A 23,413-nucleotide genomic window follows, 5' to 3' on the forward strand; every position below is an offset into this window, starting at 1 on the left:
TGCAGCTGGCCAATCAGAGAGCACAGCAGGCTTCACACATGCACAGTTAGGAACCGGCTGTGAAGCCATAAAATATAACTTTACATATATTGCGGCGGTCAGCCCCTCACAGGCAAAGTGACGTATGGGTACGTCACTAGCCTGTGAGGCTCTGGGGAGCGAGCGCACGCCGCCGGAGGCGCGCTCCCGCTCGGTCACGGACCCCCCCGCGCGTGTGCCCGGTGGACCCGATGTCCGCCAGGCACTCGCAATCGTCCGTGACAGCGGGAGAAAGGCAGGCGGTTGATATAAACAAGCCGCCTGTCATTCTACCCTGTGTAAGAACAGTGATCATACGGTTCTACTATGTAGGACCGTTGATCATTGTTCCTACACTTCAAGCCACAGCCAATCACAGTAAGAATCATGCCCTTAGGGACACACACAGCCCCTCCCTCTCAAATAAAGTTAACCCCTTCACTACCAGTGTCATTTTACAGTAACAGTGCATATGTATAGCACTGATTACTGTAGTAATGTCATTGGTAACCCCAAAAGTGTAAAAAATGTCAGTCAAGGGTCCGATCTGTCCGCCGCAATGTCGCAATCCTGCAAAAAAAAATCACAGATCGCCGCCATTACGCGTTAAAAAAAACAACAAAAATGACAATCTTTCCCTTAGTTAGTAAACGCAATAACTTTTGCGCAAACCAATCAAAATACGCTTTTTGCAATTTTTGTTACCAAAAATATGTACATCCCAAAGGCAGAGGCATGGAGGAACTTGGTTCCCAAAGGCACAGGCATGATGGAACTTGGTTCCCAAAGGCAGAGGCATGGTGGAACTTGGTACCCAAAGGCGGAAGCATGATGGAACTTGTAGTTCCACAACAGCTGGGGAGCTGGAAGTTGGACACCCATGGTCTACAGGCTTCAGACCCATTGAGAACCCTGACTAGGCTCCCATCATTGTCCCCCAAGGGTGTCATCCACTCCTGCAGTGTGACAGCTACATTTTGTCAGTCTTTCCCCCAGGAAAAACCTGTACATCCCTGTGCCGGAAAAACACCGCCCTGCATGGTACACAGCAGAAATCAGCTGTGTGAAGGAGCCCTAAATGCTGGACAACTACCCTGCAACTGTGTGTTCTATGCAAGGTTGTGAGGAAGGTGCAACAAGTTCACATGAATAGGTTGTGTGTGGTGGGCGGTAGTGCCTGCAGCCTGCCGAATGCAAAGAGGGGGCATAATTCCTGCCATGGTCACAGACCCCCAGCTAGCACCGGGACAAAGTCATCTAGAGCCCAGAGCGAATATGCCAAACTGCGTCTCCCGCAGGATGTATGAGCATTGTGTGTCAGCTAAACCCCCCCCCCCAACAAAAAAAAATTGAAAAATTGAGCACAAATCTGCATGCTTACCCCTAAGCATAGATTCCCTCTCCTGAAATCCCCCTCCCAGCACAAATCTTAGCCCCCATCCCCCAAATCCCCCCAACACAAATGCCCATCCCCAAAAAAGTCACCCCTCCCAGGACAAACCCTCTACCCCTCAAATTTCCCCTCTGAGTACACAATTCTCTCCCCCCCCCTAAACAAAAACCTCCACTCCTAGCACAATTCTCCTCCCACCTTTACCATATCACTTCTACCAGCACAACCCCTCCCCCCCCCCGCCCCAACAAAAATGTCACCCTTCTAGCACAATTTACCTCCTCCTTTACCATATTACATCTTCTAGCCCAAACCCCCCAAATTCCCCCCTCCTAGCACAAATCCCCCCCCCCCCCAACAAAAATTTTTGCTCCTAGCACAATTCTTCTTCTATCTTTACCATATCACCTCTTCTAGCACAGACGCCCCAAATCCTGCCTCCTTGCACAAATCTGCCCCCCCCCCCCCGAACAAAAATTTCCACTCCTAGCACAATTCTCCTGCCCCATTTACTATATTACCTCTTCCAACACAAACCCCCCGAATCTCCCCTCCTAGCACAAACCCCCCCCCCCCAAACAGAAATGTCCACTCCTAGCACAATCCCCCCCCCCATACCATATCAAATCTTCTAGCGCAAACCCCCCAAATTCCCCCAATACAAATTTCCACTCCTAGCACACTTCTCTTCCCCCCTCCCCCTTTACCATGTCACCTATTCTAGCACAATCCCCCCCCCCCCCCAAAAAAAAAAAATTCCCGCTCCTACACAATTCTCCTCTCACCTTTACCATATCACCTCTTCTAGCATAAACCCCCAAATCCTGCCTCCTTGCACAAATCTCCCGCCCCCCACCAAAAATGTCCACTCCTAGCAAATTCCCCTCCCCCACCTTACCATATCACCTATTCTAGCACAATCCCCCTAACATCCCCCCTCCTAGCACAAATCCCCCAAAAACAAAAATTTCCGCTCCTAGCACAATTCTCCTCCCACTTTCACCATATCACCCCTTCTAGCGCAAACCGCCCAAATCCCCCCTCCTAGAACATCCCCCCCCCCCCCCAACAAAAATGTCCGCTCCTAGCACAATTCTCCTCCCATTTTCACCATATCACCTATTCTAGCGCAAACCCCCCAAATCCCCCCTCCTAGAACAACCCCCCCCAACAAAAATGTCCGCTCCTAGCACAATTCTCCTCCCACTTTCACCATATCACCTATTCTAGCGCAAACCCCCCAAATCCCCCCTCCTAGAACATCCCCCCCCCCCAACAAAAATGTCCGCTCCCAGCACAATTCTCCTCCCCTTTACCATATCACCTCTTCTAGCACAAACCCCCCCAAATACCCCCTCCTAGCACAAATCCTCTCCCCCCCATCCTGCTCTCAACAGAAATCATCCTAAATCACCACTCCCAGAAATTCTAACCCCCTGCCCCCCCCCCCCCTAATTGCCCCTCCCAACACAAATCTCTCCCTGAACCTCCCCCACCTCACATTTAACCAGTGCCCAGGGCAGCAGCTGCCCCCAGCTGCTGTCTTTCCAGCTAAAAGGTTGAGGAGTGTGGTTTTACCTCCCCCAACTGCTAAAGTAAATGAGCCCCCTTACCCTTTCCACAGTGCAAACATGTGATTTGTCAGTGTTAGTGCAGACCATCGGATTGATTTGGGGGGGGGGGGGTTGGGGTCACCTCTCACATTATCTCTACTAATCCACTTTTATCAGTTCATTCATTCTAGGTGAAGCCACGCCCTCTGCAACGTCAGGGAACAATAAAGTGCATTAACTGATCATTCAGCTCACATATAAAGGAAGGAGATTTGCAGGGGGAGGGGGGCGCACTATGAGCGGACATACTCCGCGCCCGCCTAGGGCGCCGCATACGCCTCACAAATCACAGCGCAGACTCCGGTTACCATAGTGATGAGATTGTTGTCACACGTGACCGCACCGAGACTGACACACACAACATGCCGGAGAAGGCTGTGATCACCGTACGGTACGGGCCGTACATCAACTGCTCGGGGGTGCTGAACCATAGACTGTCCCGGCTGGAGGGACTGAGAGGTGAGAAGGAAGACCGATTCCACCATAGTCCTCCTCATACCCCGCCCGGCTGCTATTCATTATTATACAGCCAGAGAGATCGCTGCTACATGTAGTGTACAATATTTCCTTTCTATATCTATACAGTAGCCAAAGATTACAAACATTTCCAATTAAGGGCCAGCCTATTTCTGACACGTGTTGCTTACAAGTTAAAAATCTGTATTTTTTGCTAGAGAATTACTTAGAACCCCGAAAACATTATATATATATATATTAACAAAGACTCTGGAGAATAAAATGGCAGTTGTTGCAATTGTTTTTGTCACACGGATCTTGTCTTTCAAACACAATTTTTTTTGGGAAAAAATACATTTCACAGCATTTAACCACTTAAGCCCCGGAAGATTTTACCCCCTTCCTGACCAGGGGGTATTTTGCGATTCGGCACTGCGTGACTTTAACGGACAATTGCGCGGTCGTGCGACGCTGTACCTAAACGAATTTGACGTCCTTTTTTTCCCATAAACAGAGCTTTCTTTTGGTGGTATTTGATCACCTGTGCGATTTTTACTTTTTGCGCTATAAACAAAAAAAATGAAAAACAATATTTTTTACATTTTTTTATATGAAATTCCCCCCCAAAAAAATGTAAAAATCTAAATTTTTTAACATTTTTTTATGCTACATATGTTTGATAAAAAAAAATTGCAAAAAGCGTATTTTGATTGGTTTGCGCAAAAGTTATTGCGTTTACTAACTAAGGGAAAGATTTTTATCATTTTTGTTGTTTTTTTTTTTTTAACGAGTAATGGCGACGATCTGCGATTTTTTTTGCAGGACTGCGACATTGCGGCGGACAGATCGGACCCTTGACTGACATTTTTTACACTTTTGGGGGTACCAGTGACATTACTACAGTAATCAGTGCTATACATATGCACTGTTACTGTAAAAATGACACTGGCAGGGAAGGGGTTAACTGTATTTGAGAGGGAGGGGTTATGTGTGTCCCTAGGGGCGTGATTCTAACTGTGATTGGACATGGCTACTAGTGTAAGAACAGAGATCAATGGTCCTACATAGTAGAACCATCTGATCTCCATTCTTACACAGGGAAGAATGACAGGCGGCTTCGTTTACATTAGCCGCCTGCCTTTCTTCCGGTGTAACGGACATCGGGTCCGCCGGGGGGGTCCGTGACCGAGCAGGAGCGCGCCTCCGGTGGTGCACGCTCGCTCCCTAGACTAGACCTCACAGGCTAGTGACATAGCCATACGTCACTTTACCTGTTAGGGGCTAACCGCCGCAGTAAATAGTCGTGCAGCGGTCGGCAAGTGGTTAAAAAAAAAAACAGTAAAGTTAGCCCAATTTTTTGGTATATATAGATAATAGTTACCTAATAGATACCCAACATGTTACGGTTTAAAATTGTGCACACGTGGAATGGCGACAAAATGCAGTACTTAAAAATCTCCATAGGTGACACTTTAAACATTTTTAACAGTTAGCAGTTTAGAGTTACAGAGGAGGTCTTTTTCTAGAATTATTGCTCTCGCTCTGGCGGTCGAGGCGATATCTCACATGTGTGGTTGGAACACTGTTTACATTTGCGGGCGTGACTTACGTATGCGGTTTCTTACGTGTGTGAGCTCACGGCGACGAGGAGATTTAACATTTTTTATTTTAATTTTTTTTCTATGTATTTTATTTAATTTTTTATTTTTAGCACTGTTTCTTTAAAAAAATAAAATAAAATCTGATTGCTTTTATTGCTGTCACAGGGAATGTAAACATCCCTTGTGACAGCAATAGGCAGTGACAGGTACTCTTTATGGAGGGATCGGGGGTCTAAAAGACCCCAAACCCCTCCACTGCACTACAATGTATTCAAAATGCCGAAATCGGCATTTTTGAATACTGTCACTTTTTAAAAATTGGCGCCGTTAGCAGCCGAGTAAACGGGAAGTGACGTTGGGGTATCTGGTTTTGACAGATCACTGCTGTGATATGAGTGGAGATTCGCCCCCCCCCCCCCCCTTCCCCCACAGCCTTCCTGGACACGTTACTTGGACCATTTGCAAAGCATGTGCAGTGGGAAACCGGCTGAGAAGCCATAAGGCTTCACTGCCGGTTTCCCTTACTTAACCTCTTCAGCTCCGGAAGGTTTACCCCTCTTCATGACCAGGCCATTTTTTGCAATATGGCTCTGCGTTATTATAACTGACAATTGCGCGGACATGGCACGTACTACACAAAAAAATTGGATGTCCTTTCTTTCCCACAAATAGAGCTTTCTTTTGGTGGTATTTGGTCACCTCTGCGGTTTTTATTTTTTGCGCTATAAACAAAAAAAGAGCGACAATTTAAAAAAAATATATATATTTTTTATTTTCTGCTATGAAACACACCCAATAAAAAAAATGTAAAAAATCAAATTTGATTATCAGTTTAGGCCAATATGTGTTCTGCTACATATTTTTGGTAAAAAAAATCCCAATATGCGTTTTCTGATTGGTTTGCGCAAAAGTTATAGTGTCTACAAACTATTGGATATTTTTATGGAATATATATATATATATATATATATATACATATATATTGTGAGGGGTTAGCTCGGTGGCGGGTGTGGATGACCCGAGGAGTAGTTGAAAACAACAGTCTATGGTTTATTCTTGCAATTTTTTTCACACAAGTGCAAGCATCAAAAACAGCAAAATTCAAAACAAACATAAAATAAAATAAACCCTGGCCACTGTGGGCGTCTACCTTCACACACAGGAACCTACCTAGGGAGTCTGTCCCAACCTACTGCTGGGCAGACACTACTGATCATACAGCAGACAATCAATAGTCCATTTATTTTCTCTTCACAGAAAATGTCCATTTGTTTTTCTTCACACAGAAAAAAATCCATGACCTCACGTTGAGAAGTCTTCAGTCTTACTGCTCTCCTCAGCGCACATCGCTTCAGGAGGCATTCAGCTCATTGCTCTCCTATACTCACACAGCTTCAGGAGGCAGCGATCAGTAATCATCCTCTGGATAACTTATAGAGGCCTTAATTGCCTCATCCTGAACAGCTGAAGTCTTTTCAACGTCCTTACACCTTTCTGGCTACCTCTGCAGCCGACACCCTATAGTAATTGGTGAATTTTCTAAACCAGGTGGAAATGTATCTCCTGTCTGTGACAACATCCACAGATTTACCTGACTTCCTGTCACAATATAAATAAAACTGTTAAATCAATGGGTTTAGTTATGCTTTATGATTTACTGCTGTTCAGGGGTTCTGGGTTTCAGCAAAATCTTCTTTGTCATTATGGGATATTGTTTGTAGAATTTTGCGGAAAATATTGAATTTTCTTTTTAAACATAAATTTTTATAGAAGGAATTTCCATTATACAGAGAAGGAACATATTAATGAACAAAATAAACACAGGAAATATACCTGAACATACAGATGTACATTCATGAAACAGATATGGATAAACATAAACACAAGAAATGGAGGTCTGTGTACAAAATCAAATAGTGAACCTAGAGAGTAACCAAATACGTTCAAATACTAGTGCTAGGCTTAGCCAAATGAAAAGGGCAATTCACCCAAGTCTGGAGTTATCAGACATGAAATAGCAATACCTGTCCCCCCGATTGGGAACATACTGTGGACAGGCATGCCCAGAGTAACTCTGCCGGGGAGATGGGTTGCCACCGCCCACCCCCTCAGTCCAGACTCAATATACAAGGCACAAGTGGACCTAGCAGTACCTACGAAATATGCAGGTGAACAGACACACCAAAAGGTCAGCTCTATGTACCGCTATAGTAGCCAGTGTCTGAGCAAGGCGCAAGGATGTACTTGGGAAAAAAGGGGGGGAGGGGAAGGAGGGGCGGGGGTGGGCACCATATGGCATGTTAAACAATGAGATGAAGATCAGCTGCTATAGTCCTGATGATAAACATTCCAACTTGTAATTAGATAAAGCAATCACTCAGTCAACGTCAGGAGAAATTGTAAGCCATTTGTGCCATTTTTTATGAAAGAAGGAGGCTTTACTTTCTTTATATGCCAACATTTTTTCCATCGTAGTGAAAATTTACCCTATGCTTAATTTCCCCCATGATCAGGGGGGACGAGGTTCGCCATCTCTTGGCCACCACTATTCTAGTGGCAAGGGACGAGGTTCGCCATCTCTTGGCCACCACTATTCTAGTGGCAAAAAGAAGGTGAGCAATTACTGTTCTAACATCCATAGGGAACTCATGTATACCAACACTTAGAAGAGCTAAAGCAGGGTACATAAATTTCTTCCCTGTGATGGAGGAGATAAGGGAGGAAATATCCCTCCATAAAGATTTAATAACAGGGCAGTCCCAGAAAACATGTATAAGGTTCCCGTTACCTTTACACTCTCTCCAACAAAGAGGAGATAAGGATTTGTCTATTATGTGAAGTCTATGAGGCGTCATGTAATATCTATGTAGTAGTTTCTGGGCATTGTCCCAATGATCAATGCAGGCGGAGGAAGTGGCATTGGTTTTGAGCGCCGCCATCCATTGACTCTCAGGATAGGAATGAGATAATTTGGCTTCCCATTTCAGCATATTAGGTGTTTTGCGAAACCCAGAGGGATAGTTATATACTGAGTAAAAAAGGGAAATACCTCTACGAATAGTGGACGACTTGTTCATTAGAAAATCCCACAATTTGACAGGGATACGTAGTGCAGGTGATTTATTTGTAATGTTGTATGAGTGTAAGCGATGAGGGGTAAATTAATCCATAGTGCTAGGGTCAGGGATTATATCAGGGAGATAGTTCAGCCCTCGCTTTTTCCAGTTAGAGGTGGACATTTTCTGGGACCAGAAAATAATAGCTGGCAGTTGGAATCCGAAGAGAGAAACAAGATTCCTCTCCGAACTCAAGCTCCAGTAGTGATGTCCAAGCATTTAAAGTGGCCAAGATCATTGGGTAAGGTGGTACCTGGACTTTACAATCAATGTGATTAGCCACCGCTAGAGCAGGGAGATCATGAGTGTCAGTAACAGCACACTCAATTTGGTTCCAGAGATTGTCCTCCTGTGCAGAGAACCAATACATAGCTTGGCTTAGTACAGTGGCTAAATAATAAGCCCGCGCATTGGGAAGGCCGACCCCACCCAACGACCTTGGGATATATAGTTTAGTCAGGGAGATTCTAGGCTGTTTACCGATAATGTTGCCCAATTGGTTCTTTGAGAAACTGGCTTCCCTGTTATGACAATTTATTTGGAACGGTAAAGTCCTAAAGTGGTACAAGATTTTGGGGAGGACCTGCATTCTGTATGCCGCTATACGACCCAACCAAGACAGATTGGCCTTTCGTATGAGTGAAAATTCCTCTCCAATTTGATCGAGTAGTGGTAAATAATTTTTAGTATATAGGTTAGCGACTGGAGAAGTCAATTGGATGCCCAAGTACTTTAAATTAGTGGAGTCCCAATCGCAAGGGAAAATGCTTTTAAGAGAAACCAGGTCACTCGTGGAGATGTTGATCGGCAGTGCGGAACACTTACTCGTGTTGATCTTATACATTGGAACACTACTAAAGATCCTGAGAAGATGATTAATCTCCACAAGTGAGACGGAAGGGTTTGAAAGAGTCAGAATAATGTCGTCTGCAAACAGTCCTAGTTTATGTGACATGGGGCCAATGGTGATTCCCGATATGTTTGGGTTAGTCCTGATGGCTTCCGCCAATGGTTCAATCGCTAAGGAGAATAAAATGGGTGAAAGAGGGCAACCTTGTCTCGTGCCGTTGGAGAGTAGAAATGGACGTGACAGCAAACCGTCAATATACACCTGGGCTGATGGGTTGGAATATAAGGACATGATCGCCGAGAGGACCGTACCCCTAAACCCAAATTTGGAAAGTGTGCGTGAGAGATACCCCCAGTGGACTCTATCAAACGCTTTTTTGGCGTCTAAAGCTACGAAGACCGAGGGGATGTGGCCCGTCTCCACATTTTTGAGGAGATTAATCATATGTCGGGTGCCATCGGGGGCCTGCCTCCCCTTGACAAAAGCCACCTGGTCCAAACCAATTAGCAATGGGGTGACAAGAAGTAATCTGTTGGCCAGTACTTTGGCGAAAATCTTAAGGTCCACATTAAGGAGGGAAATAGGATGGAAGTTTTGAGGGGAGTCTGGTGTTTTGCCTGGTTTGGGTATCGTGACAATAACAGCCTGTAACATCTCTTTAGGAAAAGAACCTGACTGAGCCTCCCAGTTGAAAACCTCGGCCAGGGACGGGGCCAAGATATGAGAAAAAGCTTTATAATATTCTGCCGAAAAACCATCTATTCCCAGGGATTTGTGTAAGGGCAGGGAGCGAATTACCTCTATTATTTCCGCCGCAGATGTAGGTTTGTTCAAGGTATTGAGGGATTGATCGTCAAGTGTTGGTAGATTGAGGCCATTGAGGAATCTGTCGATGTCAGGAGCAGTAGGTTGATTTCCTGGGTCCGAATCTCGTAAGGGATTCATAGTAGTCTTTGAAGACGTTAGCAATGTCCTTAGGGTTATTGTAAGTTGTCTTTGTGACATGGTGTGTCATGTGTGGGATGTGCGACTTCCTGCGTCACACTTTAAGTTGAGACGCCAGAAGTTTGCCAGATCTGTTACTTTGTGAGTACCAGGAGACCTGCAGCCTCCTGTATTGGAAGTCATGGTCCACCACTAGAAGTCGCTTGAGTTCATTTCTTTTGTCGGTGAGAGTAAGGAATACAGTCTGGGAATCAGTCGGGGAACTTTTATGCTGTTGTTCTAGTTTAATAATTTTGTCCTGTAGGGCACTAATGCGGGAAGTCCTACTCTTTCTATCCCTAGCCGATAACTGAATGAGGAGGCCCCGTGCAACTGCCTTATGGGCACACCAGATCAAAGCAGGAGAACAAGAATCAGTACCGTTGATTACAAAATATTCCGCAAGCTTAGTTTGCAAGGTCGCAGAATATTGAGGGTGGGCCAAGATATATGTGTTGTTATGCCATAAAGGATTGGAGAATATCTTGGAATCATCTTTGACATCCATAGTGATGTGACCATGGTCAGACCATGTGATAGAGTGTAGTTCTGCTTTAGTTACCCTTTGCAATAAAAACTTGTCAGTTAGGAACATGTCAATCCTCGAGTAGCTTTTATGAACATTAGAGTAAAAGGAATAATCCCTCTCAGTGGTGTGGAGGCACCTCCACGAATCTTAAAGACCCTCACTAAAGCACATGGGTCCCAGACTCAGTCTGCGCCTCCGCCCCACTGAAGAACAGTCTACATTCCCATTCATGACAGCATTAAAGTCGCCGCACACAGTTAGGGATCCCCGCTGATGTTGTTTAGCTAAAGCAATCATTTTGCGAATAAATTTTGTCGGCTTCTGATTGGGAGCATAGAGAGTCAAAATTGTGTAGGCGACCCCATTGATCTCTGCAACCAGTAGAACGTACCTGCCAGAGTCGTCCGATAGTACAGAGATCAGATTGAACGTAATCGTATTGTTAACTGCTATCATGACACCCCTGTTTTTAGATAGACTATTAGCACAAAATACATACGGGAACCTGCGATGTGTGCAGCGTTGTGGTTTAGAGTTCATAAAATGTGTCTCCTGTACACAAAGAATGTCACTCTGCGAGTCCATTGCTGTTCGCCATAGGCTGTTTCATTTTGCTGGGTGATTGAGTCCTCTGACGTTGATGGACATCCATCTAAGAGACATGGAAGTACAGAGAAGGACTAGAGCTCCATCTGGTGGTAGAAGGAGGGAGGAAAGGGGGGGGATGACAAGGAAAAGCCCAAACAGTTGGCCAACAGTGCTGTTCTAATTGCTGCCACGTTGAGATATCTCGAACAGGTCAAGGGTGACCTAAGGCTGCGAGAATTCTCGCAATACATTCGGGGGGTAGATAAAGAAAGTGAGCCGGGCAACGGGTAAACATGGCTCCATCCGGAGTGCTACCATCCATAAGGGAAGGAACAGAAACAAGACCTGGTAGCTTAGCAAGGGAGAAAAAGCTCCTTACCCCAGACGGGGTGGTCCGACACATCCTCAGCGAACATTTCTGCTGGAACCTGGTCTTGATGGTGGTCGTGAAGCGTTAGTCAGTGGAGGACCATCCCTAGGGAGAAGACCAACTTCTCTCAGCAATTCTAGGCCCTTGTCTAGGGAGGTTATGGTGTGTGTGGCATTGTTCAAAGTCCCAGTCAGTTTGGCAGGGAAGCCCCATTTATATAGGATTTTGTGGTTTCGCAATATTTTCGTAATTGGAATGAGGTTATTTCTAGCAGACAGTGTCGCTTGCGACAGATCAGCATATAGGGAGATACCCGCATAGGGGTCGGGTAAGGCCGCATTCTGTCGGGAGAATCTCATGAGTCTGTCCTTCACATGAAAGAAGTGGATTGTAGCTATGACATCTCTCAGTACGTTGTCAGGGATGTGGGCCGGCTTATGAAGTTTGTGTGCTCTATCAATAGTCACGTCCGACGGAGTAAGCTCAGGAAGAGTTTTCAGCATGAGTTGCTGCAGGAAGTCAGTGAGGTCAGCAGGTTTAACCGTTTCTGGTATGCCCCTAAATTTAACGTTGTTCCTGCGTGACCTGTCTTCAATATCTGCCACCTTGAGTTTAAGCATTTTAAGCTCTTCTTCCAGGTCAGAGTGGGCATCAACTAGCTCATTGTGGGCCCCTGTAAAATCCTCCATGCGTTGTTCATTATAATCCACTCTATCACCCAAAGCAGAAAGCGCTCTCCTTGTACCTCTCATGAATATTGCCATTTCTTTCTGAATAGCACCTCTGAAAGTTAGAAACATGTCCTTCATAGTCACATCAGTAATGGGTTGCCCTGTAGTTGGAAAAGCATCTAATTGCTGAAAAGAGCTATCTGACTCCTCCATGTCTTCCCCTGCATCGTGGGACAGTGGGGCTGCATCATAGGGCATAGAAAGTCTCCTCCGCTGCTTAACTGGACTATCAAATGGGGAGGATGGCAGAGGATTCTGCCCATCCAAGGACTCAACAGTGAGTGTGTGTTCCGATGGTGGAGGATGTGCGGCGGATCGCTGGTGGGAGGCCGCAATGTGTCCTGAGCCGGCGCCATCTTGGCTGCTCCGGCCTGCCGCTGAGGTGAAATATTCTGTCAGTTTCCGTGGCTTCTCCCTCTCCTTCCTCTTTCCCATCGCTGCCATGGTGTTCCCCCGCAGGTTCAGGAGGGTGTATGGAGACAAAGGGGCTTCAGGTGGTTGCTGGGAATAGCTGTGCAGAACCCGTTGTGGAGAGCGGTGGCTTCACTCAACCATCCTCTCCGGCTGCCGGGTCCGCCCCCCGGAAAATATTGAATTTCATCTACTTTGGAATAAGGCTGTAACTTAACAAAATGTGGAAAAAGTGAAGCGTTGTGAATACTTTCCGGATGCATTGTATAATAAAGGCAGTAGTTAGAGCTTGTAGCTGCTGACTTTTTAAAATTTTTCTGGGGGAGACTGGAGCTCCTCTTTAAGCTTTTAGGCTCCATTCACACTTGTACGACTCCAAAGTCGTGGGACTTTGGAGTGCAACCTTCACGCAACTTTGGATGGGTACGACTTGGATGCAAATTTGGCTTTGACCACCAGTAATGGACAACTGTTGCACAACTGTCGCATGTAAAACATTTTGGTGTGACTTTCATATGACTTTTGAGGGTTAACATAGAAGTCCCAGGTCCTCAAGACGCATGAAAGTGGGAGCACATTAGTGTGTGAACTACTTTAAAGTCGCTGTGACTTAAAGTCACATAGATATTAATGGTATTTGTTGGAAAACATGGGGAGCGACTTGTAATGCGACTTTTATGTTCATCACATGTCAAGTCACATCACGTGACAAGTCACACAAGTGTAAATGGAGCCTTTGGCCATAGATGTATCAAAATTCAGCTGGTCTAGCAAGCAGTGGCTGAATTTCGATCCATGTACAGCATGTCCGTTCCTGCTCCAAAGAAGTGGATCCAACTTCTCAAACCAGACCGTTGGGCATTTCTTCTTCAATCAGCACTGATCAGTGTATTCCAGCAATGGAGGAGTCCCCCTTGTCAGAATACAATAGCACAACGCAGTGGTGTATTTTGGTTTTGCGCTGCCCTAGGCCTGACTAAACTTGTGCAACCCCTAATTTAAATATGACCCACCCCTTCCTACAAAGGCCACACCCCTTCATGTTTATGACCAGTTCTGTCATCTGTAAACCACAGACCACAACCACAGTGTATCAGTGCCCATCAGCGTAGCCTCATCAGTTCCCATAAGTGCAGCCTCATTACTGCCCATCAGTGCAGCCTCATCAGTGCAGCATATCAGTGTAGCCTCATCAATGGCCTCCAGTGCAGCCTATCAGTGCCGCCTAAGATATTTGGACTTGTGTTTGCTGCCACTGATTGTAATTATAGGAATATTTCACTTATTTGTATAATGACTAGGAAGTCCAGAGTCATTATACAAATAAGTGAAATAATCAGTGGCAGCAAACACAAGTCCAAATATCTTATAAGATAGGAATAATCTTACTAACCCAGGGACATATTGCGATTGCACATATATAGTGAGCAGGTCCAAAATATTATAACCATCATATACAATTAAAAGTCTTAATTGTATAAGATGCAATTCAATATGCTCGCTCAAGGACAAGGATGTTTAAAGAAATGAAATTCGATTATTGACATGATGCCTGCCATACCTGGGGGCGGAGGAGAGTAGGTGGAGCATTAGGCTGCAGTGCCACACTTATTAGCATTGGGGGCCATCAAACCAGTTGTATTAAGTGTGGTTGGTGGCCTGCGTTCTGTTCGAATGTCCCCATTCGCCGGTTTTATCATACCGGCAGGTAGCAGTGTGAGTGCTTTATGTGGGTGCCAGATTGATTTGCCTCCTGGATCCTGCCCTCTGGTCCAATTCACCCCATAAGACTGGCACTATCCTAAAAGTGTAGCGCAAGCCAGCGGGGACCCTTTTCGTGTGGGAACCGGGAGGAGGCTGTTCTTTCTGTGTGGAGTGCAGCTTTTTTGCTGCCCCCCTGCAAAGTGCCGCCCTAGGCCTGGGCCTTGTTGGCCTAGGCCAAGATACAGCACTGGCACAACGGGGAGGATTCCTTCATCCACATCCCTTGTATGGATGGGAAAATCCATCCAGGTGGGTTCACACTTAGTGAAGAGCGGCTGACAGCAGGGGGTCCGGTGCATCCCTGTTCTCCATTTCAGGTGCAAATCAGGCCCAAATTTTTCCCTGAATTTGGACCTAAAACGGAGCCAAAGACACACAGGACCTGTGCAATCCACTCCGCAGCCGCCCCGGAGATGTGTGAACCTGGACCATTGAGAGCCGGTCACAATCTCCTGTCAAGCAAATTGGATGCAGGGAAACCCACATCCAATTGGCACTAGTGTGATCCCAACCTCCATCTTTTTTTTTTTCGATCAGCCCACTGGCAGATAAAAAAAAAACTGATCCATGTTTGGCCAGCCTTAGGTGTCTGCATTGTGGATGAAGTAGTAAAGCAGACACCTTTGGACAGCAGCATTGTCAGTCTGGGGAGAGGGGAATGTTAGATTGGCAGATTTAGATGGACTTGACTAACAAATTGAAGCTGAACTCCAGAGAATACTTCAAAGGCCCCTTTCACACAGGCTTTCCGATCAGGTCCGCATGTCAGATGCCCCATGCACCCTTTATGGAGCAGCGGATGTCAGCGGTGACATGTCCACTGACACCCGCTGCTATCCAATCCGATCCTGTCTGTGAAATCCAGACCAATGGAAACCCTATTTTCCATCTGTCTGGAGGATAGGATCGGATGAAAAATGGACAGGCGGTCCATTCTCATCCGATCTCCCATAGAGGAGAGCGGGGATCTGACAGCTTTGTCTCTGCAAAGTAAGCAGAGACAGAGCTGTCATTTGCTTGCTCAGCGGGGATCAGCGGATTGATCCCCGCTGAGCAAAACAGAGTCTGTGTGAAAGGACCCATAAGCAGTTACAGCAAACAGTGTTTTTCCTTTTGGGATAAAGCTCACACTTGTGCAACTTGGCACGCGGGCATCGGGCTGGCAGCATCTTCTGCCTGCCATCTCCAAGCTGTCCGTGTCCAGGGCTGGATTTACATCTCAGGAGTCTATAGGCAGAGAATTCTGAAGTGCCAATCCCCCCCAAAAAACAACTTTTTTTCTTTCTTGATAAATTACCACAAAAGTTTTAGTAAAAAAACACTCAAAAGTGAATTTTTGGCCAAACAAATGCAATAAACTACCCACATTTTTGGTAGAATATAAAAGACTTGGTTGCACCGAGTAAATAGATACCCAACATGTCAAACTGTAAAGGGTAACTCCACTTTCATGGGAAAAAAAAATAGTAAATAAAGAAATAAACAATATAGTGTATACAATTGCAACATCAATCATATTGTAACTGAATGTTCTTAAAAATGACCTTTCCTTTTCAATCTGCAGCTGCTGTAACAAAAAGTCCCTTTGTGATGATTTTTAGAGGACAGGTTCTCTTTAATGAAACATGCAGGGTCTAAAAGACTGTCCCTTTAAAAAAAAAAAAAAATTCTGACCACTTTTATTGCTGTCACAAGGAATGTAAACATCTCTTGTGACAGGTACTCTTTATACAGGGTTCCGGGGTCTAAAAGACCCCCAAACCCCTCCTCTGCACTAAAAGTATTCAAAATGTCAAGATCGACATTTTTGAATACTGTCATTTTTTTTAAATAGGCACCGTTGGCTGCCGAGTAAATCGGAAGTGATGTCGCTTCCTGGTTTTTACATTGGAGACCTAATCAAAGCCAGGTCTGGCTTTGTTCGTAACTCCGGCCAGCTGACGGATGTGCCGGCCAGTGGCTCGCGTCTCCCTGTGGGACGAGAGACCTGGGCGAAGCAGCTGAAGGCGGTGGGGATCCCCTCCTGCTCCTTGTAATAACAGCTGAGCGGCTGATTAGCTGCATCAGTTGTTATTAGTAGAAAGCCGACCGTCCGCTCTAAAAAACGGTACCGTATTGTGTTTGACATTTCTGTGATGCTTTTTTTTTAATTTTTAATGAAGTTTGGCAAATGCCCTGTGTGTGTTGATTTTCTATTTGTTTAAAAGCGGTCCAGTAGAGCCTCGGCTCAGTAGTAACCACACTCAGCAGATCCCCAGCTCATTAGTACCCCTGTTCAGCAGATCCCTAGCTAATTAGTACCCTCATTAAGCAGATCCCCTAATCAGTAGTACCCCCAGCTGTGCTGATACTCCGCTTAGTAGTACCCCCAGCTTGACTGATTCCCTGCTCAGTAGTACCCACACTCCGCAGATCCCCAACTCATTAGTACCCCTGTTCAGCAGATCCCTAGCTAATTATTACCCTCATTAAGCAGATCCCCTAATCAGTAGTACCCCCAACTCTGCTGATGCTCCGCTTAGTAGTACCCCCAGCTTGACTGATTCCCCGCTCAGTAGTACCCACACTCACCAGATCCCCAGCTCATTAGTTCCCCTGTTAAGCAGATCCCTAGCTAATTAGTACCCTCATTAAGCAGATCCCCTAATCAGTAGTACCCCCAGCTTTGCTGACGCCCCGCTTAGTAGTACCCCCAGCTTGACTGATTCCCTGCTCAGTAGTAAGCCCCAGTTCTGCTGATGCCCAATTCAGTAGCAACCCCCAGCTCTGCTGATACTCTGGTTTGGTGAACCTTCTCTCTCTCCCGTCCCCACACACCTTCTTATGTAAAACCTTTATCTCAAAAGGAAAAAATGGTTTGCTTTAACTGCTTATAAAGTGTTAACTGGAGATTGCCTTCAATTTGTTAGTGTATTAAATCTGCTAATACTTCCCCCCCCCTCTCCCCCCTTAGACTGACAGTGCTACTGTCCAGCATTTCAGTGGGAGCGCTATAATACAGACGGTGTACTACCGACCAGATCACCAGGTGAAAACAGAGAGAAGAATGCCTGAAAAAGAAAACAAATGCAGCCACCACATCTGAGGATTGATAAGCTGCAATATATTACATTTTTGGTTTAGGGTTTAATACTGCTTTAACATCTAGAGAGTCAAACAATATCAGAGCTGAGCTAAAGAGGAAACATGGATATATTGGGTAGAAATTAGTGTAAACTGCAGGGACGCAAAAAAGGAATCCTGCTCCACAAGTGATGGACATTTAGCAGATGACTAAACCTGTTCAGGTGAATTTCTTCTCGGGAGTGAGGCTCAGTACTGCTCTGGTGACTTCCTTCTGGGGTAGGACTTAGGCTCCTTTCACACGGTCCGCTGTCCGATGCGGACTGTTCTCTGCTCAGCGCGGATCCATCCGCCGATCCCCGCTGAGCAGGTGGATGACAGCTCAGTCTCCGCACTGTATGCGGAGAGGAAGGTGTCAGAGCCCCGCTGCTCTCTATGGGGAATCGGATGACAGCGGACCGCCTGTCCGCTCTCATCCGATCCCCTGGACGGATTGAAAATAGGGTTTCCATCCGTCCAGATTTCACGGACAGGATTGGATGCAGATGGCAGCGGGTGTCAGCGGACATGTCTCCGCTGACATCCGCTGCCATATAGGGATGCATGGAGGATCCAATCAGATCCGCCTAAAAAACGGACAGGCGGATCTGATCGGATCGTTTGTGTGAAAGGGGCCTTAGTTGTGCCTAGATTACTTCCTTCTGGGGGGTGGGACTTAGTCCTGCTCAGGTGAATTTCTTCTGGGGGGTGGGGCTTAATACCTGCTGAGGTGACTTCCTTCAGGGGTGGGACTTAGTCCTGCTCAGGTGACTTCCTTCTGGGGTAGGATTTAGTCGTGCTCAGGTGACTTCCTTCTGGGGTAGGACTTAGTCGTGCCCCGGTGAATTCCTTCTGGGTTAGGACTTAGTCTTGCCCAGGTGACTTCCTTCTGGGGTAGGACTTAGTGGTGCCCAGGTGAATTCCTTCTGGGGTAGGACTTAGTCATGCCCAGGTGATTTCCTTCTGGGGTAGGACTTAGTCGTGCCTCGGTGAATTCCTTCTGGGTTAGGACTTAAGTCTTGCCCAGGTGACTTCCTTCTGGGGTAGGACTTAGTCGTGCCCAGGTGAATTCCTTCTGGGGTAGGACTTAGTCGTGCCAAGGGGATTTCCTTCTGGGGTAGGACTTAGTCTTGCCTGGTGAATTCCTTCTGGGTTAGGACTTAGTCTTGCCCAGGTGACTTCCTTCTGGGGTAGGACTTATTCGTGCCAAGGTGACTTCCTTCTGGGGTAGGACTTAGTCTGCCCAGGTGAATTCCTTCTGGGGTAGGACTTAGTCTGCCCAGGTGAATTCCTTCTGGGGTAGGACTTAGTCGTGCCCAGGTGATTTCCTTCTGGGGTAGGACTTAGTCGTGCCCAGGTGATTTCTTCAGGGGTAGGACTTAGTTGTGCCCAGGTGAATTCCTTCTGGGGTAGGACTTAGTCGTGCCCAGGTGACTTCCTTCTGGGGTAGGACTTAGTCGTGCCAAGGTGACTTCCTTCTGGGGTAGGACTTAGTCGTGCCCAGGTGATTTCCTTCTGGGGTAGGACTTAGTCGTGCCCAGGTGAATTCCTTCTGGGGTAGGACTTAGTCGTGCCCAGGTGAATTCCTTCTGGGGTAGGACTTAGTCGTGCCCAGGTGACTTCCTTCTGGGGTAGGACTTAGTCGTGCCAAGGTGACTTCTTTCTGGGGTAGGACTTAGTCGTGCCCAGGTGACTTCCTTCTGGGGTAGGACTTAGTCGTGCCCAGGTGAATTCCTTCTGGGGTAAGACTTAGTCGTGCCCAGGTGACTTCCTTCTGCAGTAGGACCTAATCGTGCCCAGGTGACTTCCTTCTGGGGGAGGATTTAGTCTGCCCAGGTGACTTCCTTCTGGGGTAGGACTTAGTCGTGCCCAGGTGAATTCCTTCTGGGGTAGGACTTAGTCGTGCCCAGGTGACTTCCTTCTGCGGTAGGACCTAATCGTGCCCAGGTGACTTCCTTCTGGGGTAGGATTTAGTCTGCCCAGGTGACTTCCTTCTGGGGTAGGACTTAGTCGTGACCAGATGACTTCCTTCTGGGGTAGGACTTAGTCATGCCCAGGTGATTTCCTTTTGGGGTAGGACTTAGTCATGTCCAGCTGACTTCCTTCTGGGGTAGGACTTAGTCATGTCCAGCTGACTTCCTTCTGGGGTAGGACTTAGTCATGCCCAGGTGACTTCCTTCTGGGGTAGGACTTAGTCGTGCCCAGGTGACTTCCTTCATACCCTGTCCAAAGCACAAACAGCCTTTGAAGGTACAAAAACGATACTTGCCAGTTCCACTGCTGTTAAATGTAATCCTTGCTTTTTTTCTAAGCTAAACCTGAAACTGAAATCTTCACCATCTGGTACCGCCATGGCGCCACCTGCTAGCTACTCGTCACTAATGTGTCCCTTCAGAGGTGCAGATACCCCTTATTGATGTAGTAGTTGGTACTGGAATCAGACTTTACAGCAGGAAACGTAGGTTTCCACACCCATAGATTGCAGCAGTAGACTAGTAGCTCTGAAAGAGAGAAGATTCCATTCACCCGTGGTGAGACTGGCAAGTGTTATTATTATTGTGATTTTGAACACTGCAGTGTCAATTCACTAATGGCTATCAAATATTTGTGTTTTTTTTTTTTTTTTTTAAATATCATAATAAATGAGTCAGTTCGTCAAAGTAAAATATCTAATTTGCAAATTTGGTAAATATGCGAGGTAAATACAGCAAAAAAATTTAGATAAAGTAATTTCAGATAAAAAAAAAAAAAAAAAAACCCATGCACAGAGGGTCACTTCACTAACAGTTATCGCTTGTGATTTTTTTTTTCCATCCAATGCATTAAGAAAGTCAATTCATCAAAGTAAAATATTGATTTTGTGGTAAAAATCGCAAATTCTGTAAATATAGGGTCAATTCAGATTCAGATAGATAAATAGCAAATATAGTTAAATGCCACATTAATTATTTAACTCAAAAGTAGGTAATTCACTAAAAAACGTGCTTTCCTAACCAAATGAGTTAAATTTTTATGTTTAGTGGTATTTAGCACTTTAAGTGGAAATAAAGGTAACTATTAAAAAACTGGGAGCAGGAGGCTCTTTGTTGCAGAAGAGACATGCAATAATAAACAATTACCTTGCTGTTTGCAGTCTTTCTATTGAATGCGCAGCTCAATGTGCCTTCTCCGCACACCCTGGCTGTGCCGAAATGCCGGACTTTATTTGTTTTTACCAGTTAGGAATAACTTTATATGATGTGCTTATTGGAAGAAAAATGTGATGGTTCGTGTTTCTTTTCTGTCATTATTATTCATTTAAATGTATTTTCTGTCATTATTATTCATTTTAATTTATAGGCTATTATTGAACATAATTGTGATGTATATCGGAGTGGGGTGTTAAAATACAGCCGTGGCCAAACATTTTGAGAATGACACAAATATTCCATTTCACAAAGTCTGTTGCTTCAGTGTTTTTATATCTTTTTGTCAGATGTTACTATGGTATACTGAAATATAATTACAAGCATTTTAGAAGTGTCAAAGGCTTTTATTGACAATTACATTAAGTTTATGCAAAGAGTCAATATTTTCAGTGTTGACCCTTCTTTTTCCAGACCTCTGTAATTCGCCCTGGCATGCTGTCAATCAACTTCTGGGTCACATCCTGACTGATGGCAGGATGAAGGTTTGGGGAGTTTCCTGGCCATGGTCCCAAAATGTTGATGTTTTCTTCCCCAAGCCACTTAGTTATCACTTTTGCCTTATGGCAAGGTGCTCCATCATGCTGGAAAAGGCATTGTTCCTCACCAAACTGGTCTTGGATGGTTGAGAGAAGTTACCCTCGGAGGATATTTTTGTACCATTTCTATATTTATGGCTGTGTTGTTAGGTGAAATTGTGAGTGAGCCCACTCCCTTGGCTGGGAAGCAACCCCACACATGAATGGTCTCAGGATGCTTAACTGTTTTGCGCTCACCTTTTCTTCTCCGCACAAGGTTTTTTTTTTCCATATGCCCCAATTGGAAAGGGGATTCATCAGAGAAAATGACTTTACCCCAGTCCTCAGCAGTCCAATCCTTGTATCTTTTGTAGAATATCAGTCTGTCCCTAAAGTTTTTCCTGGAAAGAAGTAGCTTCTTTGCTGCCATTCTTGACACCAGGCCATCCTCCAAAAGTCTTCTCCTCACTGTGCGTTCAGATGCACTCACACTTGCTGCCATTCCTGAGCAAGTTCTGCACTGGTGGTGCCCCAATCAGCTGAATCAAGTGTAGGAGATGGTCCTGGAGCTTGCTGGACTTTCTTGGGCACCCTGAAGCCTTCTTCACGAATAGGGATGATCGAACGGTTCGGGTCGACCATCGGTTCGACCCGAACATTGGGTGTTCGAAATTCGGCCGAATTCTGAACTTTTTGCGGTAAAAGTTCGGAATTCAGCCACCAGAACCGCCCAAAATGCAATGGGACAGGAACTGGGCTTTAAAAGCCCATGATTGGCCCAGAAACATCAGTAAAATGTGATTGGAGTGACTATGGGGTCCAGAGGCCAATCAGGAGTGAATACGCCCCCATACGCCCCCCAGTATATAACATAGCCCTGCCAAAACTCTAGCACTGTAATACAGAGGCTGTGGAAGGGAGTGGAAGCATTTGTGTTTCTCCTGCTGCTTGTAAAGCTCCAGTGTCATTTTGCAATTATTAGTGTGAGGAAAGGGATATGCAGTGTAGTTAGGGTACTATATACCACTATAGTTAGATTAAAAAATCTAGTTTTTGTAGGGATAGCTTTAAGTGTCAGGGTGACCGTAGTGTAGTTTAGGGTGACCTGACTCTGCCATGTCAGGGTGACCGTAGTGTAGTTTAGGGTGAACTGACTCTGCTATGTCAGGGTGACCGAACTCTGCTATGTCAGGGTGACCGTAGTGTAGTTTAGGGTGAACTGACTCTGCTATGTCAGGGTGACCGAACTCAGCTATGTCAGGGTGACCGTAGTGTAGTTTAGGATGAACTGATTCTGCTATGTCAGGGTGACCGTAGTGTAGTTTAGGGTGAACTGACTCTGCTATGTCAGGGTGACCGAACTCTGCTATGTCAGGGTGACCGTAGTGTAGTTTAGGGTGAACTGACTCTGCTATGTCAGGGTGACCGAACTCTGCCATGTCAGGGTGACCGTAGTGTAGTTTAGGGTAAACTCATTCTGCCATGTCAGGGTGACCGTAGTGTAGTTTAGGGTGAACTGACTCTGCTATGTCAGGGTGACCGAACTCTGCTATGTCAGGGTGACCGTAGTGTAGTTTAGGGTGAACTGATTCTGCCATGTCAGGGTGACCGTAGTGTAGTTTAGGGTGAACTGACTCTGCCATGTCAGGGTGACCCCACTATGCAGATTCTGGGTTAGGGGTATACATATATATATATATATATATATATATATATATATATCTCAAAAACAAAAATTTTTAAGAACTTTTTTTTGCCTTATTCATAGTCCCTGGGGCATGACCCACAACCCTAGGGACTTTTTAGGGGCATTTATTGGGTTTTAGGTCTTCAAAATTGTGTTTTTTGATTCCAGAAGTTTGGGTCCCATTGATTTCAATAGGGTTCTGGAATCCGAACCGAACTTTCGGAAATTCGGTTGTTCTGGTCAAACCGAACTTTTCAAAAGTTCGATCATCCCTATTAACGAATGCAGTGGAAATGTTTTTTTTTAATAAGATTAAGCTCATTTTTATGGCAAAGAGGGACTTTGTAATTATTTGCAATTCATCTGATCAGTCTTCATAACATTGCCATTGTTTTTAAATGTTGTTGTTTTTTAATATTATTGCCACATACCTATAACAATCATTTTTAGACACCGTTTTAGTATCATGAGCATCTCCATATACTGGTGTTTATTAA

General features: G+C 45.5%; 1 protein-coding gene across 1 annotated transcript in view; it reads left to right on the forward strand.

Moving 5' to 3' along the window:
* The first annotated feature begins 3,330 nt into the window (after positions 1-3,330).
* Positions 3,331-23,413, forward strand: part of LOC309562576 (UPF0728 protein C10orf53 homolog) — a 60,294-nt gene continuing 40,211 nt past the window's right edge. The window contains exon 1 of the mRNA XM_082266825.1: positions 3,331-3,483. Coding sequence (XP_082122951.1) covers positions 3,387-3,483 — 97 coding nt within the window. The 5' untranslated portion in view covers positions 3,331-3,386. The remainder of the gene's footprint in view (positions 3,484-23,413) is intronic.

The sequence above is a fragment of the Pelophylax lessonae genome, assembly GCF_965119305.1.
Source record: "Pelophylax lessonae genome assembly, chromosome: 9".
NCBI lineage: Eukaryota > Metazoa > Chordata > Amphibia > Anura > Ranidae > Pelophylax > Pelophylax lessonae.